General features: G+C 45.6%; 1 protein-coding gene across 1 annotated transcript; it reads left to right on the top strand.

Moving 5' to 3' along the window:
* Positions 1-23,463: 23,463 nt before the first annotated feature.
* On the top strand, positions 23,464-24,946 carry LOC141264530 (uncharacterized). Its single transcript, XM_073676804.1, has one exon. The coding sequence runs from the start codon at positions 23,738-23,740 to the stop codon at positions 24,524-24,526; it is 789 nt and encodes a 262-aa protein (XP_073532905.1). The 5' UTR covers positions 23,464-23,737; the 3' UTR covers positions 24,527-24,946.
* Positions 24,947-25,153: the final 207 nt, after the last annotated feature.

Genomic DNA, 25,153 nt, shown 5'->3' with positions numbered 1-25,153 from the left:
CCCCACACACAGTATGATGTCCTCACAGTTTCCCCCACACACAGTATGATGTCCTCACAGTTTCCCCCACACACAGTATGATGTCCTCACAGTTTCCCCCACGCACAGTATGATGTCCTCACAGTTTCCCCCATGCACAGTATGATGTCCTCACAGTTTCCCCCACACACAGTATGATGTCCTCACAGTTTCCCCCACACACAGTATGATGTCCTCACAGTTTCCTCCACACACAGCATGATGTCCTCATAGTTTCCCCCACACACACAGTATGATGTCCTCACAGTTTCCCCCACACACACAGTATAATGTCCTCACAGTTTCCCCCACACACAGTATGATGTCCTCACAGTTTCCTCCACACACAGTATGATGTCCTCACAGTTTCCTCCACACACAGTATGATGTCTTCACAGTACATTCCCCCCACACACAGTATGATGTCCTCACAGTTTCCCCCACACACACAGTATAATGTCCTCACAGTTTCCCCCACACACAGTATGATGTCCTCACAGTTTCCTCCACACACAGTATGATGTCCTCACAGTTTCCTCCACACACAGTATGATGTCCTCACAGTTTCCGCCACACACACAGTATGATGTCCTCACAGTTTCCCCCACACACAGTATGATGTCCTCACAGTTTCCTCCACACACAGTATGATGTCCTCACAGTTTCCCCCACACACAGTATGATGTCCTCACAGTTTCCTCCACACACAGTAAGATGTCCTCATAGTTTCCTCCACACACAGTATGATGTCCTTAGAGTTTCCTCCACACACAGTATGATGTCCTCACAGTTTCCTCCACACACAGTATGATGTCTTCACAGTACATTCCCCCCACACACAGTATGATGTCCTCACAGTTTCCCCCACACACACAGTATAATGTCCTCACAGTTTCCCCCACACACAGTATGATGTCCTCACAGTTTCCTCCACACACAGTATGATGTCCTCACAGTTTCCTCCACACACAGTATGATGTCCTCACAGTTTCCGCCACACACACAGTATGATGTCCTCACAGTTTCCCCCACACACAGTATGATGTCCTCACAGTTTCCTCCACACACAGTATGATGTCCTCACAGTTTCCCCCACACACAGTATGATGTCCTCACAGTTTCCTCCACACACAGTAAGATGTCCTCATAGTTTCCTCCACACACAGTATGATGTCCTTAGAGTTTCCTCCACACACAGTATGATGTCCTCACAGTTTCCTCCACACACAGTATGATGTCCTCACAGTTTCCTCCACACACAGTGTGATGTCCTCACAGTTTCCCCCACACACAGTATGATGTCCTCACAGTACATTCTCCCACACACAGTATGATGTCCTCACAGTTTCCTCCACACACAGTAAGATGTCCTCATAGTTTCCTCCACACACAGTATGATGTCCTTAGAGTTTCCTCCACACACAGTATGATGTCCTCACAGTTTCCCCCACACACAGTATGATGTCCTCACAGTTTCCTCCACACACAGTATGATGTCCTCACAGTTTCCCCCACACACAGTATGATGTCCTCACAGTTTCCTCCACACACAGTAAGATGTCCTCATAGTTTCCTCCACACACAGTATGATGTCCTTAGAGTTTCCTCCACACACAGTATGATGTCCTCACAGTTTCCTCCACACACAGTATGATGTCTTCACAGTACATTCCCCCCACACACAGTATGATGTCCTCACAGTTTCCCCCACACACACAGTATAATGTCCTCACAGTTTCCCCCACACACAGTATGATGTCCTCACAGTTTCCTCCACACACAGTATGATGTCCTCACAGTTTCCTCCACACACAGTATGATGTCCTCACAGTTTCCGCCACACACACAGTATGATGTCCTCACAGTTTCCCCCACACACAGTATGATGTCCTCACAGTTTCCTCCACACACAGTATGATGTCCTCACAGTTTCCCCCACACACAGTATGATGTCCTCACAGTTTCCTCCACACACAGTAAGATGTCCTCATAGTTTCCTCCACACACAGTATGATGTCCTTAGAGTTTCCTCCACACACAGTATGATGTCCTCACAGTTTCCTCCACACACAGTATGATGTCCTCACAGTTTCCTCCACACACAGTGTGATGTCCTCACAGTTTCCCCCACACACAGTATGATGTCCTCACAGTACATTCCCCCACACACAGTATGATGTCCTCACAGTTTCCTCCACACACAGTAAGATGTCCTCATAGTTTCCTCCACACACAGTATGATGTCCTTAGAGTTTCCTCCACACACAGTATGATGTCCTCACAGTTTCCCCCACACACAGTATGATGTCCTCACAGTTTCCTCCACACACAGTATGATGCTCCCCCAGCCCGCACCCAGTATGATATCCAACAGTGCCCTCCCTATTGTACTTAACTATTTATGCATTTTGAGGATACAGATACCATTGAAATCAAAATTTCGGGCTTGACATTGGGATTCCTTTAGCTCATGGGCCCCATTGCAGCCACTTACTCCTACAGTATATTCGGTATGGTCCCTGGTAACCTGTGCTTTCTTTCCGTTCTAGTTTTACTATATTTGTAAGTTTTTCTAAAAAAAACTAATTTTCAATGTAAGGAAGGGTTAGGGGATTAATTATTTTGATTGCGATTGTAGGTTCCCCTATGTGCCGTAGATCTGACGTGTGACTTTCCCATCCTTGCTTTGCGTTGGCCAACTCTTGATTTTGTTTCGGGGTCTTTGGGATCACACATAATAAATAGCAATTTTAGTAGGACGGGGACATTGGGAGGGAATATGGCTGCGGCAGTCGACAGCACCGTACTAACAAGGGAAATGAACTGGATGTTACTCCGTCAGCAATGCAGGGATATAACTCACATGTATAAACCCTTCATGTTTCTTAATAGCTCTGCAGCGTTTGGTTGTTTTCAAGAACTTTCCGCACCGTAATAACCTGTGATCTTCCCCTGAGACACCGGAATTCCCTGTGGAGCAAAACAAGGTGTAAGATTAATAATAAATAGTAAAACATTCCTGGAATTAAATTATATTTTTTTCAATAGCAAATTTACTTAAGGAAATCTGTAGGATGGAAAAAAAAATCAAAGTTTTCTACTTATTTCTTCTTCCTTATGGGGCAGACAAATGCTGAACGCACAACACAACCCGGTGGAGCGCTCGGTACAAGTGTTGTGTGTATTCTGGACGGGCGTCTCATAATGGATTGTACAATGATACCAAAAAAGAAAACTCTATAGGGAGAAACATGACGCACTGATGTGATAAGTGGTGATAGTTTTCACAGTGTAGCAGGTCTGCAGCGAGAAGTATCTGTGATTATCACCATGTCACCCATGGGACAGAGCGAGAATAGGGGATGGTTCTGTCTGTCTATCTCTATCTATCTATCTATTATCTATCTATTATCTATCTATTATCTATCTATCTATCTATTATCTATCTATCATCTATAATCTATCTATCTATCATCTATCTATTATCTATCTATATATCTATTATCTATCTATCATCTATCTATCTATTATCTATCTATTATCTATCTATCTATCTATCTATCATCTATCTATTATCTATCTATCTATATATCTATTATCTATCTATCTATCTATTATATATCTATCTATTATCTATCTAGCTATCTATCTATTATCTATCTATCTATTATCTATCTATCTATCTATCCATCTATCCTATCTATCCTATCTATTACCTATCTCTATTAGCTATCCATCAAATTCATAGAAACTTTATTGGCAGGACCAAATACATATTAGTTTTTTCGAATAGGAATAGGGACTGTGGGGATGATGGATTTCTGCACATCCAAGGTGGGAGCAATGGAAATCCATGGCATAGTTCTCTTTCACTCACATACTGTGCTGCTATCTCCACCGCACTCTCTTCTTCCCCAAGCAGGATATATTTTTTCTCTTCCCCCTTCATGGAATGGAAATCCAGGAAGAAATCGAGAGTCTCCTGAAGTGAGTGTCCCTCACTGCTGAGTATTAAGTGCCGGGTAGCAGTAAGTCTCATCCTCCGGGGCCTCCAGGTCACAGTGTGACCAGACTGTGGGCATTAACTCTACACTGGCTCCGGATCTGGGGGTCTCTGGGGTCCAGGAGTTTCTCAAGATGTGGGGACAGTCTGAGGAGATGATATCGTTCCTCCAGTCACTAACATATCTCTCTTGGCCTTCATCTACCATCTTCCTGATTCTGGATTTTGTCAGGCTGCTGTGATTGTTCTGTTGGTTACGTTGGTTTTAGGTAAGCTGTTCTCGGGATCCTGGTGTCAAGGCCCTGCTGTAGGATATTCCGGGGCTAGGGGCTCCTTCCCTATCCCTAGCCATCCCTGCTCCCCGGAATACTTCTAATGGTGAAGACCCCCGGGCAACGTGCCTTGCTGTACTCCTAAATCAGCCCTTATCTGTCCCCTCCCCCACCCAGGGAAGGGGATAGTAGTATTGTATAAGAATTCACAAACCAGACTAACAAGGGAAGACATACAGGGATAAATGAAAATACCAATCATACAAATATGTACTCACAAACAACAGAGTGGAACATCGGGAAGTAAAGGGAAGGAAAAACCAAATAGGAGAGGATGAGGATACAGACAAATCTCCAAGCAACAGTCTTTAGAACAACACTCCAAATGCCTCCTCAAACAACCAACAACTCCAACTCTAGATTGTCAGTGGCCAAAACTGAACAGCTGAGATCATCAAAGCAGGAAAGCTCCAGAAGCTCTCAATGGAACAGATTTACCCCTGCACTGCTGGCAACACCATTTATTATGATGGTGAAGTGCTTCTAATCAGGGCAGGAGTTCGCAAAATCAGACACTGCAGTCTTCTGGCCCCTCTCTGTCATGGTAAATCCATGACACCTGGTTCATGTGGACCACCTATATGTAGCAGGGCTTTATGGTGATGGAAGCTTGGATTGCTAATGATGGTGAGCCCGGAATGACAGCACCCTCTTCAAAACTGCTAGGTTCAGTGGGAATCTGCCCAGCTCAACCCGACAGGCAGTGTTGTAAGTGCTCCGATGGACCAGAAGAAGGTGCTTACAGATTTCCAGGTGCCATATTTCTGTTGCTGAAATCCTACCTTGCCCAGTCTGGGTATGTGTGAGGGCTCCAGACTTCGCTGTGGTACAGGAGGATTGGGACAATGATGTAATAGAAGATTTTTTGACAGATGCTCACTGGCAAATTCAGATGGTAATGTTTCCTTTGGATGGCATTGAAGGGTCTGCAGACCTTGTCTTTCTGGATTTCTATGGCTTGTTTGAAGCTCTGGTGAACTTCCAGGCCCAGGTAGGTCTATCCATCCATTCCTGTACATACTCAGTTTAGCACAAATGAAGGGTGCTGGTCCGATCTTGTCTTTCTCCTCTGGATGTCATGATGTTCGTTTTCTTTGGGTTAATGGATAGTGGCCAACTTAATTTCTCCAAGATTTGCAGTTTGTCTTGGAGATTATCTATCTTATCTATCTTTCTATTATCTATTTTATGTTTTTCTTTTTATCTACCTCATATCTATTTATCTATCTAATTATCCATTTATTATTATAATAATCTATTTACATTGAAGACCATTTATGTAAATGTTATTACGTACCATCATATAGAACAATGAATATACATAAGCAGTGTTTCATCTTATTCGCAGCTTTAGCTGTAAATCAGGTTTCTACTTCTGTTCTGAGTAGATATCTGTGTCGCTGGTTTAGTGCCAAGCATTTCACAGCCCGTATAAATAATGGGAGCGTTGCCGCTAGAACATTTACATCGGAGAAGTGACTGGTGGAGCTCATGTAAATACATGAGACTGGATTCTGCAGTTTCCTCACATCCAAGTTATGCTAAGTAAATTCAGTAAGAAACCTTCTGACCGTGAAGATGCATCGCGGACTACAGAGAATATCCATAATGTTCCACAAGATAGATATTAAGTAGAGTATAGATCAGGAGAGGAGGGGAGGATGGATGGACGCCCAGGCCCTGGCTTTGACTAACGCATTTTGTAGACTGAAAGGTTTTGTAGGTTCAGTGCCTCTTCCAGATGGTCATGGAGTTCTAACGCATTTTGTAGACTGAAAGGTTTTGTAGGTTCAGTGCCTCTTCCAGGTGGTCATAGACTTCTAACGCATTTTGTAGACTGAAAGGTTTTGTAGGTTCAGTGCCTCTTCAAGATGGTCATGGAGTTCTAACGCATTTTGTAGACTGAAAGGTTTTGTAGGTTCAGTGCCTCTTCCAGATGGTCATAGAGTTTCAGCTTGTGGTGATCCAATCTGGGACCTTTTTTGGGCCCTTTATGACCTGCTATATAGTATATTCACCACAAGTACATATCCTGGACTAATTTTGGTGGAGGCCTCTTCCAGGTGGTCATAGACTTCTAACGCATTTTGTAGACTGAAAGGTTTTGTAGGTTCAGTGCCTCTTCAAGATGGTCATACAGTTCTAACACATTTTGTAGACTGAAAGGTTTTGTAGGTTCAGTGCCTCTTCCAGATGGTCATAGAGTTCTAACGCACTTTGTAGACTGAAAGGTTTTGTAGGTTCAGTGCCTCTTCCAGATGGTCATGGAGTTCTAACGCATTTTGTAGACTGAAAGGTTTTGTAGGTTCAGTGCCTCTTCCAGATGGTCATGGAGTTCTAACGCATTTTGTAGACTGAAAGGTTTTGTAGGTTCAGTGCCTCTTCCAGATGGTCATAGAGTTTCAGCTTGTGGTGATCCAATCTGGGACCTTTTTTGGGCCCTTTATTACCTGCTATATAGTATATTCACCACAAGTACATATCCTGGACTAATTTTGGTGGAGGCCTTATCCGATTTCTTGTAAATGGACCATTAGACTATATTAGAGGTGTCTGCAAGTGCATACGGCTAACTCTGATGGATTCAGTCAAGCCGGTGACTCCCATTGACTTCAGAGAATCCCATACATTTATCGTAGCCCTTTTCATCTGACAGAATAGCAGAGAGGGATTGCAAATTGTAAAGACCCCAAAGAACATCATGTTAGTGAAGGCTGTGGGGCACATTCTTCTTGTGCCACGGAGTCCCAAAAAACACACCAAGAAGGATTGGAATTTTGTTTCATCATCTTCCCAACTCTTGCAACCTGAACACACACCGGTAATGCCCCATATGTGAGGTTATCATTTTATAATGATACTCATGGCCTAAAAATTGCCAAAACATTTCCATTTTCCTGCAACTGTTGGGCATTGTCTAGACATGAGCAAATCTTTTGAAATTCGAATTCGCCATCTTCGCTGAATTTTTTCCCAAAATTTGATTAGTCGTAAGTAATGCAAATCTTCCAATTCCCTTTAAAAGACACGTCTCCTAGGACTGTATCCAACTCCTTTCAAGATCTTTAATGCCAATACAGTTTTAGTGGTGTCAAAGTGTCCTCAACATATATGGCTATGGGTACACTGATGGAAACTGGTGGTAACCAATATTCAGTTCTTAACACACTAAATTTCCCTACTGTGCTATCACACATTATTAAAGGAAAACTACTTCCACATTATTAAGCATCTGCAGGTTTCAAGCAGTATGGAAAAGAAAAAGGATCTCACTTCTGTCAAAAAGCGAAAAATAGTGCAATGCCTTGGGCAAGGTATGAAAATATTAGATATTCCATGAAAACCTATGCGTGATCATCATACTGTGAAAAGATTTGTGGCTGATACAGAGCACAGACAGGTTTGTGCAGATAAAGGCATAATGAGGAAGGTTTCTGACAGAAAAATCTATCGTATTAAGAGAGTAGCTGTATTTGAAGCTGCTGATGCCTCTGGACTCCCGCAAACCTCAAGATATTGGATCCTCTAGCGGCTGCAGTTGTGCATAAACCTACTATTCGGCTACCCCTCAACAGTGCTCTCAAGAAGAGACGGCTGCAGTAGCCCAGGCATACATGAAGACTAATTTTAAAACAGTCTTGTTAACTGATGAACGCCGTGCAACCCAGGATGGTCCAGATGGCTGGAGTAGTGAAGGGTTGGTGAATGGTCACCATGCCCCAACAAGGCTGAAATGTCAGCAAGGAGGTCATATTTTGGTCTGAAATCATGGAGAGAGAGCTGGTAGGCCCCTTTAGGGCACCTGAAGGTGTGAAAATGACCTTGGCAAAGTATATAGAGTTAAAAAATAACGACTCTCTTCCATGGTACAAAAAGTAGAACTGTGCCATCCGAAGCAATCTCATCTTGCTGCTGACAATGCTCCATCTCATGCTGCAAGGAAGTCCTGAGTCATTGGCTGCTATTGGCATAAAAAGAGAGTAACTCATAGTGATACCACCATCCTCCCCTGACCTCAACCCTATTGAGAACCTTTGGAGTATCCTCAAGCAAAAGATCTATGAGGGTGGGAGGCCGATCACATCAGAACAGCAGCTCTGGAGGTGATTCTGAGATCCTGCAAAGAAAATCAGGCAGAAACTATCCAAAAACTCACACGTTCAATGGATGCAAGAATTGTGAAGGTGACATCAAAGAAGGGTCCAACGTTACATGTAACTTGGCCTGTTAAGATGTTTTCGATTGAAAAAGCTTTCGATTTCAGTAAATGTGACCTGTTAATGCTGCAAATTCAGCAAATAACAATTTTTAGTTCTTTACAACTGATAAAATGTTTGGAAACTTTGTTGTGCCGAATAATTTGGTGCATTCTGAGGTTTTTTGTCTTGAAAAAATCTTATTATCATTGGGAGGTTTGTCCAATAAAATGTGACTTATCCTCCAACGGTTGACGCGGTGTACACTTGCTATGGTATTCCCTCTTGATTGGCAGTGCTATACCATGTGATTGGATAGCTGCAAGTCATTATAGGGAAGCCTGCCCTATGTCATGTGAATCTATTCCGACTGATGAAACCTTCTGCAACATGCAGAAACAAAGGAAATTCGGTGTATAATTTGCTATCATGTAATGGGAAAAAGGTCTACATAAATATATCAAAATGGATGTGCCAAAACTGGCGAGGTATCAAATGGCAAAAACCAGATTCAGGATGCGTGTTACAGGACTTGGTTCTGCCACAGGTTCAGATTCCAGCATATAGGTTCAGGCTCGGAGACTATGCTAAAGAAAACAAGCTAGACAAGAAAACAAAAATTACTGGCCTGCACGAACAGTTGATTGGTGGGGTTGACGAATGTCGGACCCCTACTAACCTTATATTGATTACCTATTTTGAGGATAGGTAGAAATATTATTGGCTTTGACAACTCCTTTAACTTGGCTTGTTGGCAGTACATTAGAGCTGTTTCTCTGAAAAATCAGAATCTGCTCATTCGATCCCAATTTATACAGCATAGCTGAAAATTAAGCTAGTGAAAGTATAGAAACAATAAACTATTTGGACCATTCTAGTTTCCACTGTGAAAATTGTAATGTTTCAAGATTTTTTTTTTAATACTAAATAAAAACAGCACAAAAGTACCTGATAAAAATAACACATTACATTATTGTCATAAAGAACCCCTGTTATATATCCTATCAAACTATATGGACTTCTATCGTTCCAATTTTGCAGTCTCAAAAAGTCATTACAATACAAGGATGACCAATCAATCCATGGTTTCCATGTAATACTACATTAACCCTGCAGTGGACTCTGCACTTTTGCACAATCAGCCATTTGATAAATCTACCAGAGCCTGAGCAATTAGGTGATTAACCCGTAGATCACATTTTTAAAGGGGTATCTTCAGTAACATACCACACTTTAATAGTTATCTCCATGGGTTTCCCTGTTCCTACAAAACTTCAGCATCAAAACATTATCAGAACTAACATCAGAACAGAAATACATCCCCAGAACCACCAACAGTACAGAAATACAGCACCATCAGTACAGAAATACATCCCCAGAACCACCAACAGTACAGAAATACAGCACCATCAGTACAGAAATACATCCCCAGAACCACCAACAGTGCAGAAATACAGCACCATCAGTACAGAAATACATCCCCAGAACCACCAACAGTACAGAAATACAGCACCATCAGTACAGAAATACATCCACAGAACCACCAACAGTGCAGAAATACAGCACCATCAGTACAGAAATACATCCCCAGAACCACCAACAGTACAGAAATACAGCACCATCAGTACAGAAATACATCCCCAGAACCACCAACAGTACAGAAATACAGCACCATCAGTACAGAAATACATCCCCAGAACCACCAACAGTACAGAAATACAGCACCATCAGTACAGAAATACATCCACAGAACCACCAACAGTGCAGAAATACAGCACCATCAGTACAGAAATACATCCCCAGAACCACCAACAGTACAGATATACATCACAAGAACTGCCAACAGGACAGGGCAGGAATACTTCACCAGAACCAATATCAGTAGAGGAATACATCACTAGAACCACTAACAGTACTAAAATACATCTCTAGAACCACCAACAGTACAGAAATACATCATGAGAACCACCAACGGAACAGAAATAAATCACCAGAACTATTAACAGTACAGGGATGCGTCACTAGAACCACCAACAGTACAGAAATATATCACATTAGTTACCCCTATGGGGTCTGTTGTTCCAACCCTAAAAAACTTCGGTATGTAGTAAGTCAGAAACAGTTTGTCAAGTCCAGAAGGGGCAAGAACCATGCTGCTTTTATGCTATTCTAAATACCCAATTCCAAAGAATGTCACTTCATATTTCCAAAAAATGTAGTGTATTTTAGTTAATTTAACTTTTACAGTATTTATTCTCAATGTTTGAGTTTCGTGTAAATGGTGTTTGTATAAAGATCCCCTGTAATATGCAGCCAAGGCACTCTTTACGGAGGCTGTTACTGTTAATTAAAGAGGATTAATCAATTATTTATAACCTGCCCGTGGTGCTGCATGCTTAATGCCAGTGTTTTTGCTTTTGATCAAGTCGGCCATTGATAATAATGAAAATTGTTACAGTAGCGACTCCATGTATTATTGAGGCCGGGATGACACAATAGGTTTAGGCTGTGATCACAGCTGAACTCCGGATTAAATATTTATCTCCTCTGAAGGATTTTCACCGATTTAACAGCAGGAGATTTTGCTTTGGTTGTTATTTTTTTTCTAGAGGGTGACCGTAAAAAGGAGCTTTCAGATGTCAATTGAAGCTTAAATGTTGGGCATCATGAGAAATTTACTTAAAGGCTTATTCCCCAAAAATCAAGTTAATTCCTAACCTTCTTATCCAAAATCAGAGCTGTGGAACCCCTGAGAATGAACTTTGCAGCTACTTCTTTAATGTGCACATGCTCGTCCTCTGCTCCTTTCATTGTCTATGGGGCTGTCGAGCACTGTGCTCGGCTATTTCCTGCAGTTCCATAGACAATGAGTGACTGAGCATGTGCACCTCCGCTCTTTTCAGGATGTAGCTGTAGAGCTTGATTCTCAGGATTCTGGAGCTCTGATCTCAGTGTAGCGGAGTCCAATGAACACCATAAGACAGGATTCAAGTACGGCACAGCAGACGAGAACGCAGAAACAAAACTCTGGTTTTATTATATACAATGGGATTATATGCTGGGAAATGAGAATAACAGTATTTACAAAGATAATATTAATATCATGTATATAGGAAAAAATAGCTGAAGCGAATGACAAAACTATGCTCCAGCTATGGCAATGAAAGCTCAATATAAACAGTACACATCAAGTTTCACAAACTACTCTAGGCTAATTCTGCATCTGGCTTTCCGCTAATCGGGCCATGCTGCTACAGCGTCCTAGTTAAAGAAAACTGCACTAATCTCTAACACAGTTCACCACCGGTGAGTCACTCACAATTGCGCAGATCAAACGCAAATGGCGGCTGCTGCTTGTTCCTGGTGTAACTGATCCAGAAGAGGTCATGTAAGTCCTTTCTACTGTATATTCGATATCTTTCCTCTGCAGGCAGGCAAATCATGCTTCACTTTCACTCTTGAGAAATGACTGCCACTCTGTGTTGTCTGTTACCTCAGGTCACTAGTCTTTAGGGAAACAGTTCTTCAAAACGGGATTAATTTCTCTACTCTTTGACACAGTCCTGGCAACAATTCTTGCTAAAGTCTGTACTCTTATCTTTCCAGAGATTAATAGTTTCCTTTTATAGTCTCTCCTTATCAGGGAACCGGCAGGACCCTCTCTGTTTCCTGAGACACACAAAGGTCTCTCTGCTTCCTGGTTCTTCTTCCTCTCTTAGCACACACCAAGGAGCCTGAGAGGGGGAAGGTGACTACTCCAAAAGCAGAAACCCCAGAGGGGAGCATGGTCTCTTAAAGCTGCAGTGTCAATCAATGTCCAGTAGGGCTGACCCCCTACATCAGGATAGATGGGGCTCCTTCTGATCGGACCCTCAGCGATCATCAAGTTACTCCCCTATACTGGTTTAGTAAAAAAAATACAAGAGGACTTTCCATGACTTCTGCAATTACATTTTTTTTACACCTCTACACTTTTTATTTCTTGGTACCAACACCATCAACCATCTTCTCTAAGGTATAATCGCAATGCGATAAGAATGTGAACCTCAAGAATTTTGCAACCCTAACACAAGTATGTGTCACCCTACCTGGATGCCACTAGTGTAATAAAGCTGTGTCTGAGAGCAAGGGGGAGGTTCTCTGGTTAGGGGAACATTAGCATGCAATGCCTCCTGTCTCAGGCCAGTAGGGGGAGCAGGCTGCCCCTATAAAAGCTGGTACTGGGGACAGGGTTAGAAAAAACTGGATTGCCTGTCTCAGCTTTGAGACGTGTCCCAGAGTGGAGCAGGGACAGACAGTTGCACTGCACCTAAGAGGAAGTGTGGCAGTAGGAGAGAGCCACCAGCCAGAGACAAGAGGCGAAGAGAGCCTGTCTTGGCAGATAAAGACTTACTTTACCAGACTTTGGTGTCTGAGGCTGGAAGGATTCCACATCCCCCAGCAGAGAACCAGTCCGCAAGGGACTGTACATTCCTTGGCCTAAGAAGCCTGGAGGCCCTGCCACAACCGAAGGGACCAGTAAAGCCATACAAGGCTGGGAGCAGAAAGGAACCCACGTCGCAGGCCATACAGGCGAGAAAGCACGGAAAGCTCGGAAACGTGGGCTGTTACCCTATAACGAGGAGATAGCCAGAAGGAGCGCAGAAAGCACGGTAGGCCTACACCCTCACCCTGACCAGGGCCAATTTCCCCGTTGCTCTCAGACATCCAGGTCCCCTCCTAGCTGGGACTGTTTGTGGGTCAGTTTACCTGTTCAAGTAAAGACCCTGGACTGCAACCTGTTGTCTGTGTGCTCCTTGCTCCTCCAGCACTATCATCACTGGGACTCTCACTACCATCACTCCCACCATCCACTATACTGCCCTGGGGCCGCACTCATCCCGTGGGGAGTCACACTACCATAGCTGCACATCTCATCAGCCCCAGCGGTCTGCATGCAGCGGCGGTTCCTAATAACCGCAAATCCACGGGTGGCGTAGTCGGACATAATCAATATAACGGACTACCATTGGCCTGACCAACCTGAGCCACGGAACCGGGTTGCCACTACTACACCCATCGCTCCCTATTGCCCGGATCCGAGTGCCCCACGGCCCAGGGGGCGAGTCAGCTTTGGCGTAGTCGGCAGGATTTCGTGCCCGCAACCACCGGGTACTGCGTGCCTGAAAAAGACTTTTGTAACTTACCTGTGGAGTCGTTTCCCGCCATCCGGAGCCGATTCCCGCCATCAGACGCCATCTTGGACCTTTTCCCGCCGTCTTCTGCCATCTTCCCGCCATCTGCAGCTGTTTCCCGCCATCGGACGCCATCTCCAGGACGCCGCGCGGGAAGAAGAGGGGCGTGGACGTCAAAACCGCGCGAGATCCGAAGCTCCGCCCCACGCACTGACGCTGCGCAAGGTCCTGGAAGGGAGAGAGAGCGACGCTGACGTCATCAGGACGCGACGCCAGGTCCTCGTCCATAGCAGCAGCAGCGGAGCCGCGGCCTACAGAAGAGGATCGTCGGAAGGTAGGCCACGCTTGACTAGGGGGGAGGAAGATGTCAGACACAGAGGCGCCCACTACCACCAACGCAGCTGCAGCAGCGGTGATGCCATTTTCCCTGCCTTACATCCCTGGAGCGGCCTGGCTGCCTAAGTACTCTGGGGAGCCCCATGCCCTAACTGACTTTAAGGAAAGGCTGTACAGCTTGTTCCAAGTCTACCCCCTGACAGAGGAACAGAAGGTCAGCATACTAACAGGGCAGTTAACTGGCGCAGCCCAAAGGGAGGTAAAATCATGGTCCACTGAGGAGAAAAGGACTGTGAAGGGTATTCTGGCCCGGCTGCGGGGTACCTTTGACACACGTACCTCCGCTGAGATTAAAATGAGGTTCTATGGATGTAAGCAGCGGGCACAGGACAGCATCAGAGACTATGCCCTAAATCTGCAGGAAGCCTTGAGGGCTATTCAACAAACTGACCCTGGCAGTGTGCAGGAAACGGATAAGCTGCTAACAGAACAATTCATAGAAGGACTGCTGTCTAGCGCCCACAGGGCCCAACTGCGCCTCATGTTCTTTCAGAACCCCGACCTGACCTTTGCCCAATTTAAGGACAGGGCCATAAGGGTGCTCCGTGAATCTGCAACCAGTGGCGCTATAAACCCCCGGCGCCCTGCTATCACCTACCACCAGGAGGCGGCGCCCTCCTCTATGGACCCCGTGGGGGCTGATGCACAGGCCCTGAACCAAGCCCCGTCGAAAGACCTGCACCACCAAGTCCAGGAGCTGACCAGGAGCGTCGCGGCGTTGACCAGGACCGTCCAGGCGTTGCAAGTGGACCCGGCAAGACCCATCGAGCTGGCTTCAAGTCCGGAGGATGTCCCGTGGCGTCGACAGAGGAGGATCCCGTCGTTCCGAGGGAGGCCCACAGACCGCTACGCAGAGGATGGACAGCCCATTTGCCGTCGATGTAACCAGCCCGGACACATTTCCAGGTACTGTAATTTAAACGGGTCCAACCTGGGGCAGAGGGACGACCCCCAGGCATAAGATCACCAGGCCCTTATAATTGGCGTGATAAGTACATTGGGGGGCGCCCGGTTTTACCCGTGGTGCTGGACGGTATCTCCATGAGCGCCTTGCTGGATACTGGGTCGCAAGTAACCACAATCCCTTATGTACTTTTTAAGCAGTATTGGACTGATGCTGATATCACACGGTATCCAGACAGTAACTTGAGCATCATCGCCAGTAATGGCTTACCCGTGCCGCAGATGGGGTTCAAGGAGATGACCATTAAAATTGGTAAAGTTGAACTGCCGGCACAGGGAGTGATTATTGTGGACATTGACCGTCATGAAAGTCACCCTAAAATAACTGTGGGTACTAACATAATTGAAAATTGTCTTTCAGAGGTAATTGTAATTCTACAACAGGTGGCGGTGAATGCTAGTTCCAGCCAAAAGAGACTCCTCAACAAGGAGATAAAAGCCCTGATGAGACGGCAGCAGGTAGAACTGTCTGGTGGTGAGATCGGTAGCGTAAGACTCAGTGATCCATTCCCCATTTCCATGCCTCCCAAAAGTGAAATGATGATCTGGTGTCGGACTGCAATCGGGTTGAGAGGTAGAGACTACCAAGCCATGGTAGAACCCGTGTACTCAGACAGCAGGCCCACCATTTTGACAGCCCGGGGGGTGGTTGATGTCCGTCATGGGAGGGTGCCCGTCCGCATCCTCAACATTGGGGAGAGGGAAGTACACTTACCCAGGTACGCTACACTCGCCAAACTGTTTGTCGTCGAACACCAAGCTATCAGGGCCGTGGAACCCTTGCCTCCATCTCCTCAGGCGGAGGGTAATGGCTCCCAGAAACAAAAGGAGGACTGGTGCCATAAACTCCACGTGGGTGCTGATTCCACTCCCCTGCACCAAAAACAAGGAGTCTATCGGGTGGTACAGGAGTACGAGAGAGTCTTTAGTAAGCACCCGCTAGACTTCGGCAGAGTAAAGGGGATAGAACACCACATCCCCACAGGGAGCCACCCACCAATAAAAGAGAGGCACAGACCTGTACCCAATGCACATTATCAGAACGCAAAGGGCATGCTAAGAGAAATGAAGGAAGCTGGGGTCATTAGAGACAGCTGTAGCCCCTGGGCAGCCCCCTTGGTTCTGGTCAAAAAGAAAGACGGCACCATGAGAATGTGCGTGGACTATAGACAAATCAACTGTATCACTCACAAAGACGCATATCCGCTGCCTAGAATAGAAGAGTCTTTAGCCGCACTAAAATCTGCTAACTTCTTTTCTACTTTGGACCTTACTAGCGGGTACTGGCAGGTTCCTGTGGCAGAGGCTGACAAGGAGAAGACCGCCTTCACCACCCCGATGGGACTGAGCGAATTCAACTGTATGCCTTTCGGGCTCTGCAACGCACCAGGGACCTTCCAGCGGCTGATGGAATGCTGTCTAGGGCACCGAAACTTCGAGACGGTCCTCCTTTACCTGGACGACGTGATCGTCTATTCGAAGACCTACGAGGACCATCTCAAGCACCTGGCTGAGGTGTTCGAAGCCCTGGCAGGCTATGGCCTGAAGGTGAAACCATCGAAGTGCCACCTGCTGAAACCAAAGGTCCAGTACCTAGGGCACGTGGTAAGCGCGGAAGGAGTGGCCCCCGATCCTGACAAGGTCACGGCAATCAAGAGCTGGCCAAGCCCCTCGAGCATCAAAGAGGTGAGACAGTTTCTCGGGTTGGTAGGCTACTACCGAAGATTCATCCCCGGGTTCACCAAGATGGCAGCTCCTATGCAGGACCTCCTGATCGGACAGTCTAAGTCCAGGAGTCAAAAGCCACCCTTCAAGTGGGATAAACCGGAAGAGGAGTCCTTCCGTCAGCTAAAGATGGCCCTCACGGGGGATGAGATCCTGGCCTACCCTGATTATGGCCAGCCTTTCATTCTCCACACAGACGCCAGTAATGTGGGACTGGGAGCCGTACTGTCCCAAAACCAACAGGGCAGAGAACGGGTGATCGCGTACGCCAGCCGGAAGCTGAGGCCCACTGAGAGGAACCCGGAGAATTACAGCTCCTTCAAGCTAGAATTCTTGGCGGTGGTGTGGGCCGTGACAGAACGCTTCAAGCATTACCTGGCCTCCGCAAAGTTCACCGTGTACACGGACAACAACCCGTTGACACACCTGGACAATGCAAGACTGGGTGCCCTGGAACAGCGGTGGATGGCCCGTCTTTCCAACTATGACTTCGTGATCAAGTACCGAGCAGGCAAAACCAACGCGAACGCGGCCGCCCTATCAAGAATGCCTCACTTACCTGAAGGTGACGAAGACCCAGAAGAGCTGGAAGAGGTAGAACTCCCCGCGTTTCACCGGTATGGAGCCGCTCTACACTCTCACCGCGTGAAGGAGGAGGATCTAACAACTGTGATGATGAATCCCCTACCTCACCACAGCTGGGCCGAAACCCAAGGTAGTGACGATTCTGTCCGCCTGGTGAAAGATCTGCTGACCCGGGAAGACGCCCGCCTAGATCCAGATGCCCCAGAGGAAGCCAAGCAGCTATGGAAGGAGAAGAGCAAGCTGTTCCTCTACGAAGGCAAGTTGTGCAGAAGGATTGTCAACCACCGGACGCACGAGCTGACCTGGCAAGTCGTGGTCCCAAGGCGAGATGCAGCTATGGTCATGGGAGCTTACCATGACAGAGCGGGACACTTCGGTTGGAAGAAACTGGAGTTCCTACTAAGAGGAAGGTTCTTTTGGGTCGGCATGAGAGGAGCTGTAGAAAAGTGGTGCAGAGACTGTGGCCCTTGTCACCTGAGGAGGAAGGACCTCACCAGCCAGAAGACACCCTTGAGGCCCATCGTCACCACGCAGCCTCTTGAGCTGGTAGCTCTGGACCATGTCAAATTGGCTCCCAGCCGGTCAGGATACATCTATGCCCTGACAATCGTGGACCACTATTCCCGTTTTCTAGTGGTGGTCCCGGTAAAGGACTTGACAGCCCAAACAGCGGCCCGTGCCTTCCAGCAATACTTCTGCCGTCCACACGGGTATCCGGAACATGTCCTGACAGACCAGGGTCCAGCGTTCGAAGCTGAAATCTTCCAGGAGTTCTGCAACCTCTATGGCTGTAAGAAGATTCGGACAACGCCTTACCACCCCCAAACCAACGGGATGTGTGAGAAGATGAACAATATAGTCATTGATCTCCTGAAGACGTTGCCCCTGGAGGAACGCAGCCTGTGGCCAGAAAAACTGCCGGACCTGGTAGACATGTACAACAATATCCCGGTGAACGCTACAAACTGCACCCCGGCTTACCTGATGCGAGCTAGACCGGGTAAGCTGCCCGTAGACCTGGAGATGGGAGTCCTAATACCTGAGGACACGTCCCCGGATGCGGACTGGGATACGGAAAGGCAACTGCAGTACAAGAAGGTACAGGAGAGTGTGGAGAAGAGCCTGGCCCAGGTGAGAGAGAAGCAAGAAAGACTCTTCAATCAACACGCCCCTGCTAGTCCCCTAGAACCTGGTGAGCAAGTCCTAAAGCAAAAAAGAAGGCTACATAAGTTGGACGACCAGTGGGAAAGGGAACCCTACACCGTACTGCAGTCTGACCACGACAACCCAAAGGTGTGCGTAATCACCAAGGACGGAGGAGAAACCACTAGTGTCGTCTCCAGAGACCACCTCAAAAGGTGCCCCGAGCAACTCCGTAGTGCAGAAGAGGATCAGAGTGACCTTGAACCCGCAGAGGACAAGGAAGAAATGATCAGCACCGTTCTCGGAGAGTTCCCTCAGTCCTGGACTCGCATAAATGATGCCATAGTGGTACCCGTCCTGCATTTCCTGCAACCGGCACAGCAACAACCAACACCAGAGCCGGAAGGTGAAGAGGAGCAAGCGGTTCCAGAGGCAGAAGAGCCTGTACCAGCAGCCCAGGAGAGTCAACCCTCTGCTGACAGTGAGCCTGCCATGCCTGCAGTAAGCCAAAGAACCCGCAGACAGCTGCCTGCCCTACCTGTACACCCAGCTGGTAGCTGTACCCCTAACGCAAGTGGGGAAAGCCAGGTTGGTCCACCACCAGACAGTGGGTTAAGGAGGTCAACCAGGAGCACAAAGGGACAGATACCCGCTCGCTGGAGAATATAGTGTGCAATAAGATAGTAAATAACCCTGTTGCCAAATGTTAAATTGTTTGCCAAGTTACCTGCATGTTTATTGATAGTGTGTTTCAGTCTCTTGCAGCAACCGTAAGGACTCACAGGTTATGGACTTTTATAACCGGGACCTTGTATGGACTGCGTTCTGAGCCTAACCCAGGAATGAACTAAGACTGTAAAGGACTTGGGGTAGGACAGACCCCCACCTGGTTAAGGCTCCCGTTGTTCTGGTGATATGGACACCCGGTCACAGGCCACACTGTGACCTTAAGAACTCAATTTGTGCGTCGTCTGTCTATTAATGTCTTATTGTTATGCATATTGTCTTTGTTTATTGTTTAGTCCCGGAGTACTAAATTTCACTAGGGGGGAATGTGTCACCCTACCTGGATGCCACTAGTGTAATAAAGCTGTGTCTGAGAGCAAGGGGGAGGTTCTCTGGTTAGGGGAACATTAGCATGCAATGCCTCCTGTCTCAGGCCAGTAGGGGGAGCAGGCTGCCCCTATAAAAGCTGGTACTGGGGACAGGGTTAGAAAAAACTGGATTGCCTGTCTCAGCTTTGAGACGTGTCCCAGAGTGGAGCAGGGACAGACAGTTGCACTGCACCTAAGAGGAAGTGTGGCAGTAGGAGAGAGCCACCAGCCAGAGACAAGAGGCGAAGAGATCCTGTCTTGGCAGATAAAGACTTACTTTACCAGACTTTGGTGTCTGAGGCTGGAAGGATTCCACATCCCCCAGCAGAGAACCAGTCCGCAAGGGACTGTACATTCCTTGGCCTAAGAAGCCTGGAGGCCCTGCCACAACCGAAGGGACCAGTAAAGCCATACAAGGCTGGGAGCAGAAAGGAACCCACGTCGCAGGCCATACAGGCGAGAAAGCACGGAAAGCTCGGAAACGTGGGCTGTTACCCTATAACGAGGAGATAGCCAGAAGGAGCGCAGAAAGCACGGTAGGCCTACACCCTCACCCTGACCAGGGCCAATTTCCCCGTTGCTCTCAGACATCCAGGTCCCCTCCTAGCTGGGACTGTTTGTGGGTCAGTTTACCTGTTCAAGTAAAGACCCTGGACTGCAACCTGTTGTCTGTGTGCTCCTTGCTCCTCCAGCACTATCATCACTGGGACTCTCACTACCATCACTCCCACCATCCACTATACTGCCCTGGGGCCGCACTCTTCCCGTGGGGAGTCACACTACCATAGCTGCACATCTCATCAGCCCCAGCGGTCTGCATGCAGCGGCGGTTCCTAATAACCGCAAATCCACAGTTGGCGTAGTCGGACATAATCAATATAACGGACTACCATTGGCCTGACCACCCTGAGCCACGGAATCGGGTTGCCACTACTACACCCATCGCTCCCTATTGCCCGGATCCGAGTGCCCCACGGCCCAGGGGGCGAGTCAAGTATATTGCATAACTTCCTTAAAGGAGTACTCCATCCTTCCTCCAAAAAGTTGGTATTCTCTACATCTAAACTTAAAACGGTCATCCAGAAGAAGTAAAACTTGGCTTGCAATAACAGTGCCATCCCTGTCTACAGGCTGGTATTGCAGTTTTGCATGATTCAGCTGAGCTGTAATTCCATCTACAAACTGTAAACAGGGGTGGCACCGTTTTTGGTAAGAAGGCAGCCATGTTTTTTCTAATCCTGGACAACTACCTTAAAATCGAACCCACCCAAATTTATAATCACTGGTGTCCATCAGGAAGAGCTTTGAGCTGTTGTAGGCAGGATCCTTGAACTGAAGAACTATTTTACAGAACCTTTGATGTACAGTAAATGTAAAAAAGGAAACAGGTATAGGGATGACATAAAATCCAGAATTTTTGTAATTCGTAAACGTATGAATTTAGCAGAATGCCAGCCGCCGGCCGCCATTTGCTGAACGGTAAGGGGCCTTCGAAAGGTTAGAAAATAAAAGAAGCAAGGATATATACACCTTATGACTCACTTCTCCAGCCCCTCAACTCTGCAATATCCCTCGTCCAGTCCTCGTTGCATCTTCTGATCACCCCCGGGCATCTTCACACTAGGCTAGGATTTCCAGCTCTGATGAGAACCAGGATGTTTCAGAGCATGTGCACAAGGTCACGACGCAAGTTGTGACTCCATGACATTGTGACCTTAAGAGCACTTGCGCAGAAACCTAGTCCAGCATATTGTGAAGAGGCAAGGGATTCAGCCCTGGCGGTGGTGATAAGATGCAACGAGAACTGGATGGGTGATGGTAAGGAGCGGAGGCGTGACAGAGGGGAGCAGTAAGGTGAGTATAAGGATTTTTTTTATCTTTTACATCTTATGTTTATAAGCTCTGGAGTCTGGAGAGACCTTCTCTGCAAACCGAATTTCCTGGAAAAATTCACACGAGCAGACGACTTGAATTTTGCCTGATCCACTCATCACTACTAACAATATTAGGACATATGGACAGCAAAGGAGAGAGCCTTTGCTTGGGACCTCTCTTTTATAAACTAGAAGTAAAAGTCACTTTGTACGATAAGTGAATCTTGTATCACAGAAAAATATTTAGATTTGAGAGTCCTCAGTGGTTCATACCTTCTAATGGCTAACTGAAAAGATGGTAACAAATTGCAATTTTCAAGACTACTCAGGTCTCTTCATCAGGCATAGTATAAGACAAAATCTGAAGAGTCACATATTTATACACAATAAGACACACAAGAAAAAAAAAGTGCAATAGGTAAGACAGGTGATGAAAAGCAGAGTTATTATGGAAGAGATAAACAGTTCTGGCTATAAATATTTTAAGGAGTGTGAAGGTTTTATTGTCCTGTGTCCAGTGTTGTGATGACCTCACAGGTCTGAGAGTCTGAGGAGCACATTCCTTAGTTGATGTAGAATGACATAAATCCATGCGACACATTCATTCCTGCTCTGAAAGTGTTAAAGGTCACCATAAGTTTATATTCTAAGACTCTTCTTTCTCTTTGAGATTTCAAGTTACCTTTTAATACTAGTAATTTCATATCTTTTATGCTGTGATCAGGGGAATCTAAGAAGCATCATTGTCAGAAGTTCCCTGTCATCTCCACCAGCTACAGGTACCTTTCCTTGCAACCAGAAAAAATGCAAAACCTGTCCATGTATAACGACCACAGACATGATAAAGATTGCCAATTCACATCAGGACTATAAGATCCCAGGTACGTTCAGCTGTATCACATCTAATGTAATGTACTTAATTATATGCACCAAATGTCCAGCTGGGGGTCTTTATGTAGGGGAGACAGGGCAAAAACTTAGAACAAGGATGAATCATCATCGCCACACAATAAAAGAAAAAAGAATAGATCTGCCTGTAGCCAAGCATTTTTGTTCCCCTGATCACAGCATAAAAGATATGAAATTACTAGTATTAAAAGGTAACTTCAAATCTCAGAGAGAAAGGAGAGTCTCAGAATATAAACTGATGATGACCTTTAACACTTTCAGAGCAGGAATGAATGTGTGGCATGGATTTATGTCATTCTACATCAACTAAGGAATGTGCCCCTCAGACTCTCAGACCTGTGAGGTCATCACAACACTGGACACAGGACAATAAAACCTTCACACTCCTTTATCTATTAACTGATAAAATATTTATAGCCAGAACTGTTTATCTCTTCCATAAGAACTCTGCTTTTCATCGGGCATCTTTTTGTAGTAAGGGTTGTAGTTTCCGTGCAGCTCTTCTTAGCTTTTCATCACCTGTCTTACCTATTGCATATTTTTTTTCTTGTGTGTCTTATTGTGTATAAATATGTGACTCTTCAGATTTTGTCTTATACTATGCCTGATGAAGAGACCTGAGTAGTCTCGAAAGCTTGCAATTTGTTACCATCTTTTCAGTTAGCCATTAAAAGGTATCAACCACCGAGGACTCTCAAATCTAAATATTTTTCTATCTACTGGCTAAAACGGTACAAGAATATATATTTTCTTGCATCACATGGATTCATCAGATGTTTGGCCCCCATTTACCCATCAGTTAATTGGAGCGAGTCTAGGGATGATTGTTCCAGGAGCAGAACTCAGTGTGACCATTGTGTGGTATTTTGGACTTTTTCCTCTCTGAATTCCTTGTAAAACCCCAGACACTCCCAGTATCATTCACTGGATTAAACACTGAGACATGTATATAAAGGCTTTAGTGATTACTCATTCAGCCTTCTGACAATACCCTCTGTATATTACATAACACATAAACTTATGAGTAAACACAAAGTAGAATCAAGAAACCAAACAACCATTCTCTCCTTTCAGTAGAGCTACATCTACACTTGAGCTAGCTAAAGTAACAAATGGGAAGGTCAACTTATTAAGACATACAGCTATTGGGTTTCTCAGCAACCCTCACCAATCAAAGGAATAATATTCAAAGTGGACCATTAAACTATCCCTCGCAAACTATTTACAATGTAGCAAAAAATATTTGTCTTCAAATGACTCGTTAAGGAAGATCGTCATTACTTGTAGCTGAGGAAGAGAATGTTTCTTCTTGTTTTTGGTGCGTGATGGATACATCGTTGTCTACGTGTACTCCAACATTCGTGAATTCTAAGCAAGGCTGGAAAACATTGGTTGAAAACAGCTCAAGTGGAAGAGTCTACAAGAAAATTATGGTGGAAGGCAAGGAACTATCATGTCCACCATTGGATGTCTTTACCCTTGAAGATATGCATATATTAAAGATGAGCCCGGAGAGAGAAAGTTGTCTTTCACATCAGATGAGCTTTCTACCAAGGCAGATCGGATTCTTAAAAAATTTGACAGCTCTGTACTTAGACACCAATAACCTTGAAGAAGTACCACCAGAAATAGGCACCTTGAGATACCTCGGAAGACTCACTCTTAGTAATAACTCCTTGAGATTTCTTCCTCCAGACCTTGCCAAGCTTCAAAACCTACAGAGTATCCATCTTGCAAACAACCATTTTACGACCTTTCCCACCGTTCTCTGCCAACTTCTTAATTTGACTTTCCTTGACCTAAGTGACAATGAAATAGAAACGATCCCACAAAGCATTCAACAACTGAGAAGACTCAACACCTTTCTTTTGATGCTAAATTTCCTAACACATCTCCCAGAGGAATTCTGTTTCTTGACAAAACTGTCTTGTCTCTGGCTGGGAAGCAATAAGTTGCGAGAACTTCCGAAGGCATTTGGAAACCTGATCATGTTGGACTGGGAATACAACTATTGCTCCTATAACATAGAAGGCAATCCTCTCCATCATCCTCCGGTGAAAGTGTGCAACAGAGGTCCCAAGGAGATCAAGGAATATTTTGATTCATGTAACTAATGAAATATTTTAGAAATGACAAAAAAAAAAGCAACAATCTCCCTGGTTTAATTTTGCCAATGGGTTGGAAAATTGGTAGATCGGGAATCCTAGTCATCTGATTGAGCATGAATTTGAGTAATTTGAGGCATAGCCAAGATTTAATGTTTGATAGAGATAAAACAGTTTTTGCATGTTTTTTTGATTTTGTGTTTTTGAAAATTCTCTCATCCTTAGTAATCCTACTGTAGAAATCTATGATCAGTGATGAGATCTAGATACTTTTTAGTCGTGTTTCTTGGAATATGTGTAGTTTACTAATGTCTTTATTGTAGGCTACAAAGTACTAATATTGTTACTGCTCCTCCTACTAATCTAATATTACATTGTATCAGCATTGTATTTATTCCGATTAAATGTAGTCACATGAGTCTGACTCTATATAGGTTGTCGAGTAAATCCACTAAAATCTTCAGTGGTTATTTTACACCTAATCATGTGCCATTTCTAGAGGATTTGCTGCTACGGAGTGTAAAAGCTTGTGCTCATCCTTACCCAGTCCCCAGCCAGTCTCTGTTATTCTGGCTGCAACGCAGGCTCGGTCCTTTTTGTGATTTCCAACCACATGCTACCATAAGTACTTGGCAA

This window comes from Phyllobates terribilis, unplaced genomic scaffold, assembly GCF_046119375.1.
Source record: "Phyllobates terribilis strain yellow unplaced genomic scaffold, ASM4611937v1 Scaffold_4__5_contigs__length_816908805, whole genome shotgun sequence".
Lineage (NCBI taxonomy): Eukaryota > Metazoa > Chordata > Amphibia > Anura > Dendrobatidae > Phyllobates > Phyllobates terribilis.
The sequence above is the reverse complement of the archived record's forward strand: the minus strand, read 5'-3'. Positions and strand labels throughout refer to the sequence as shown.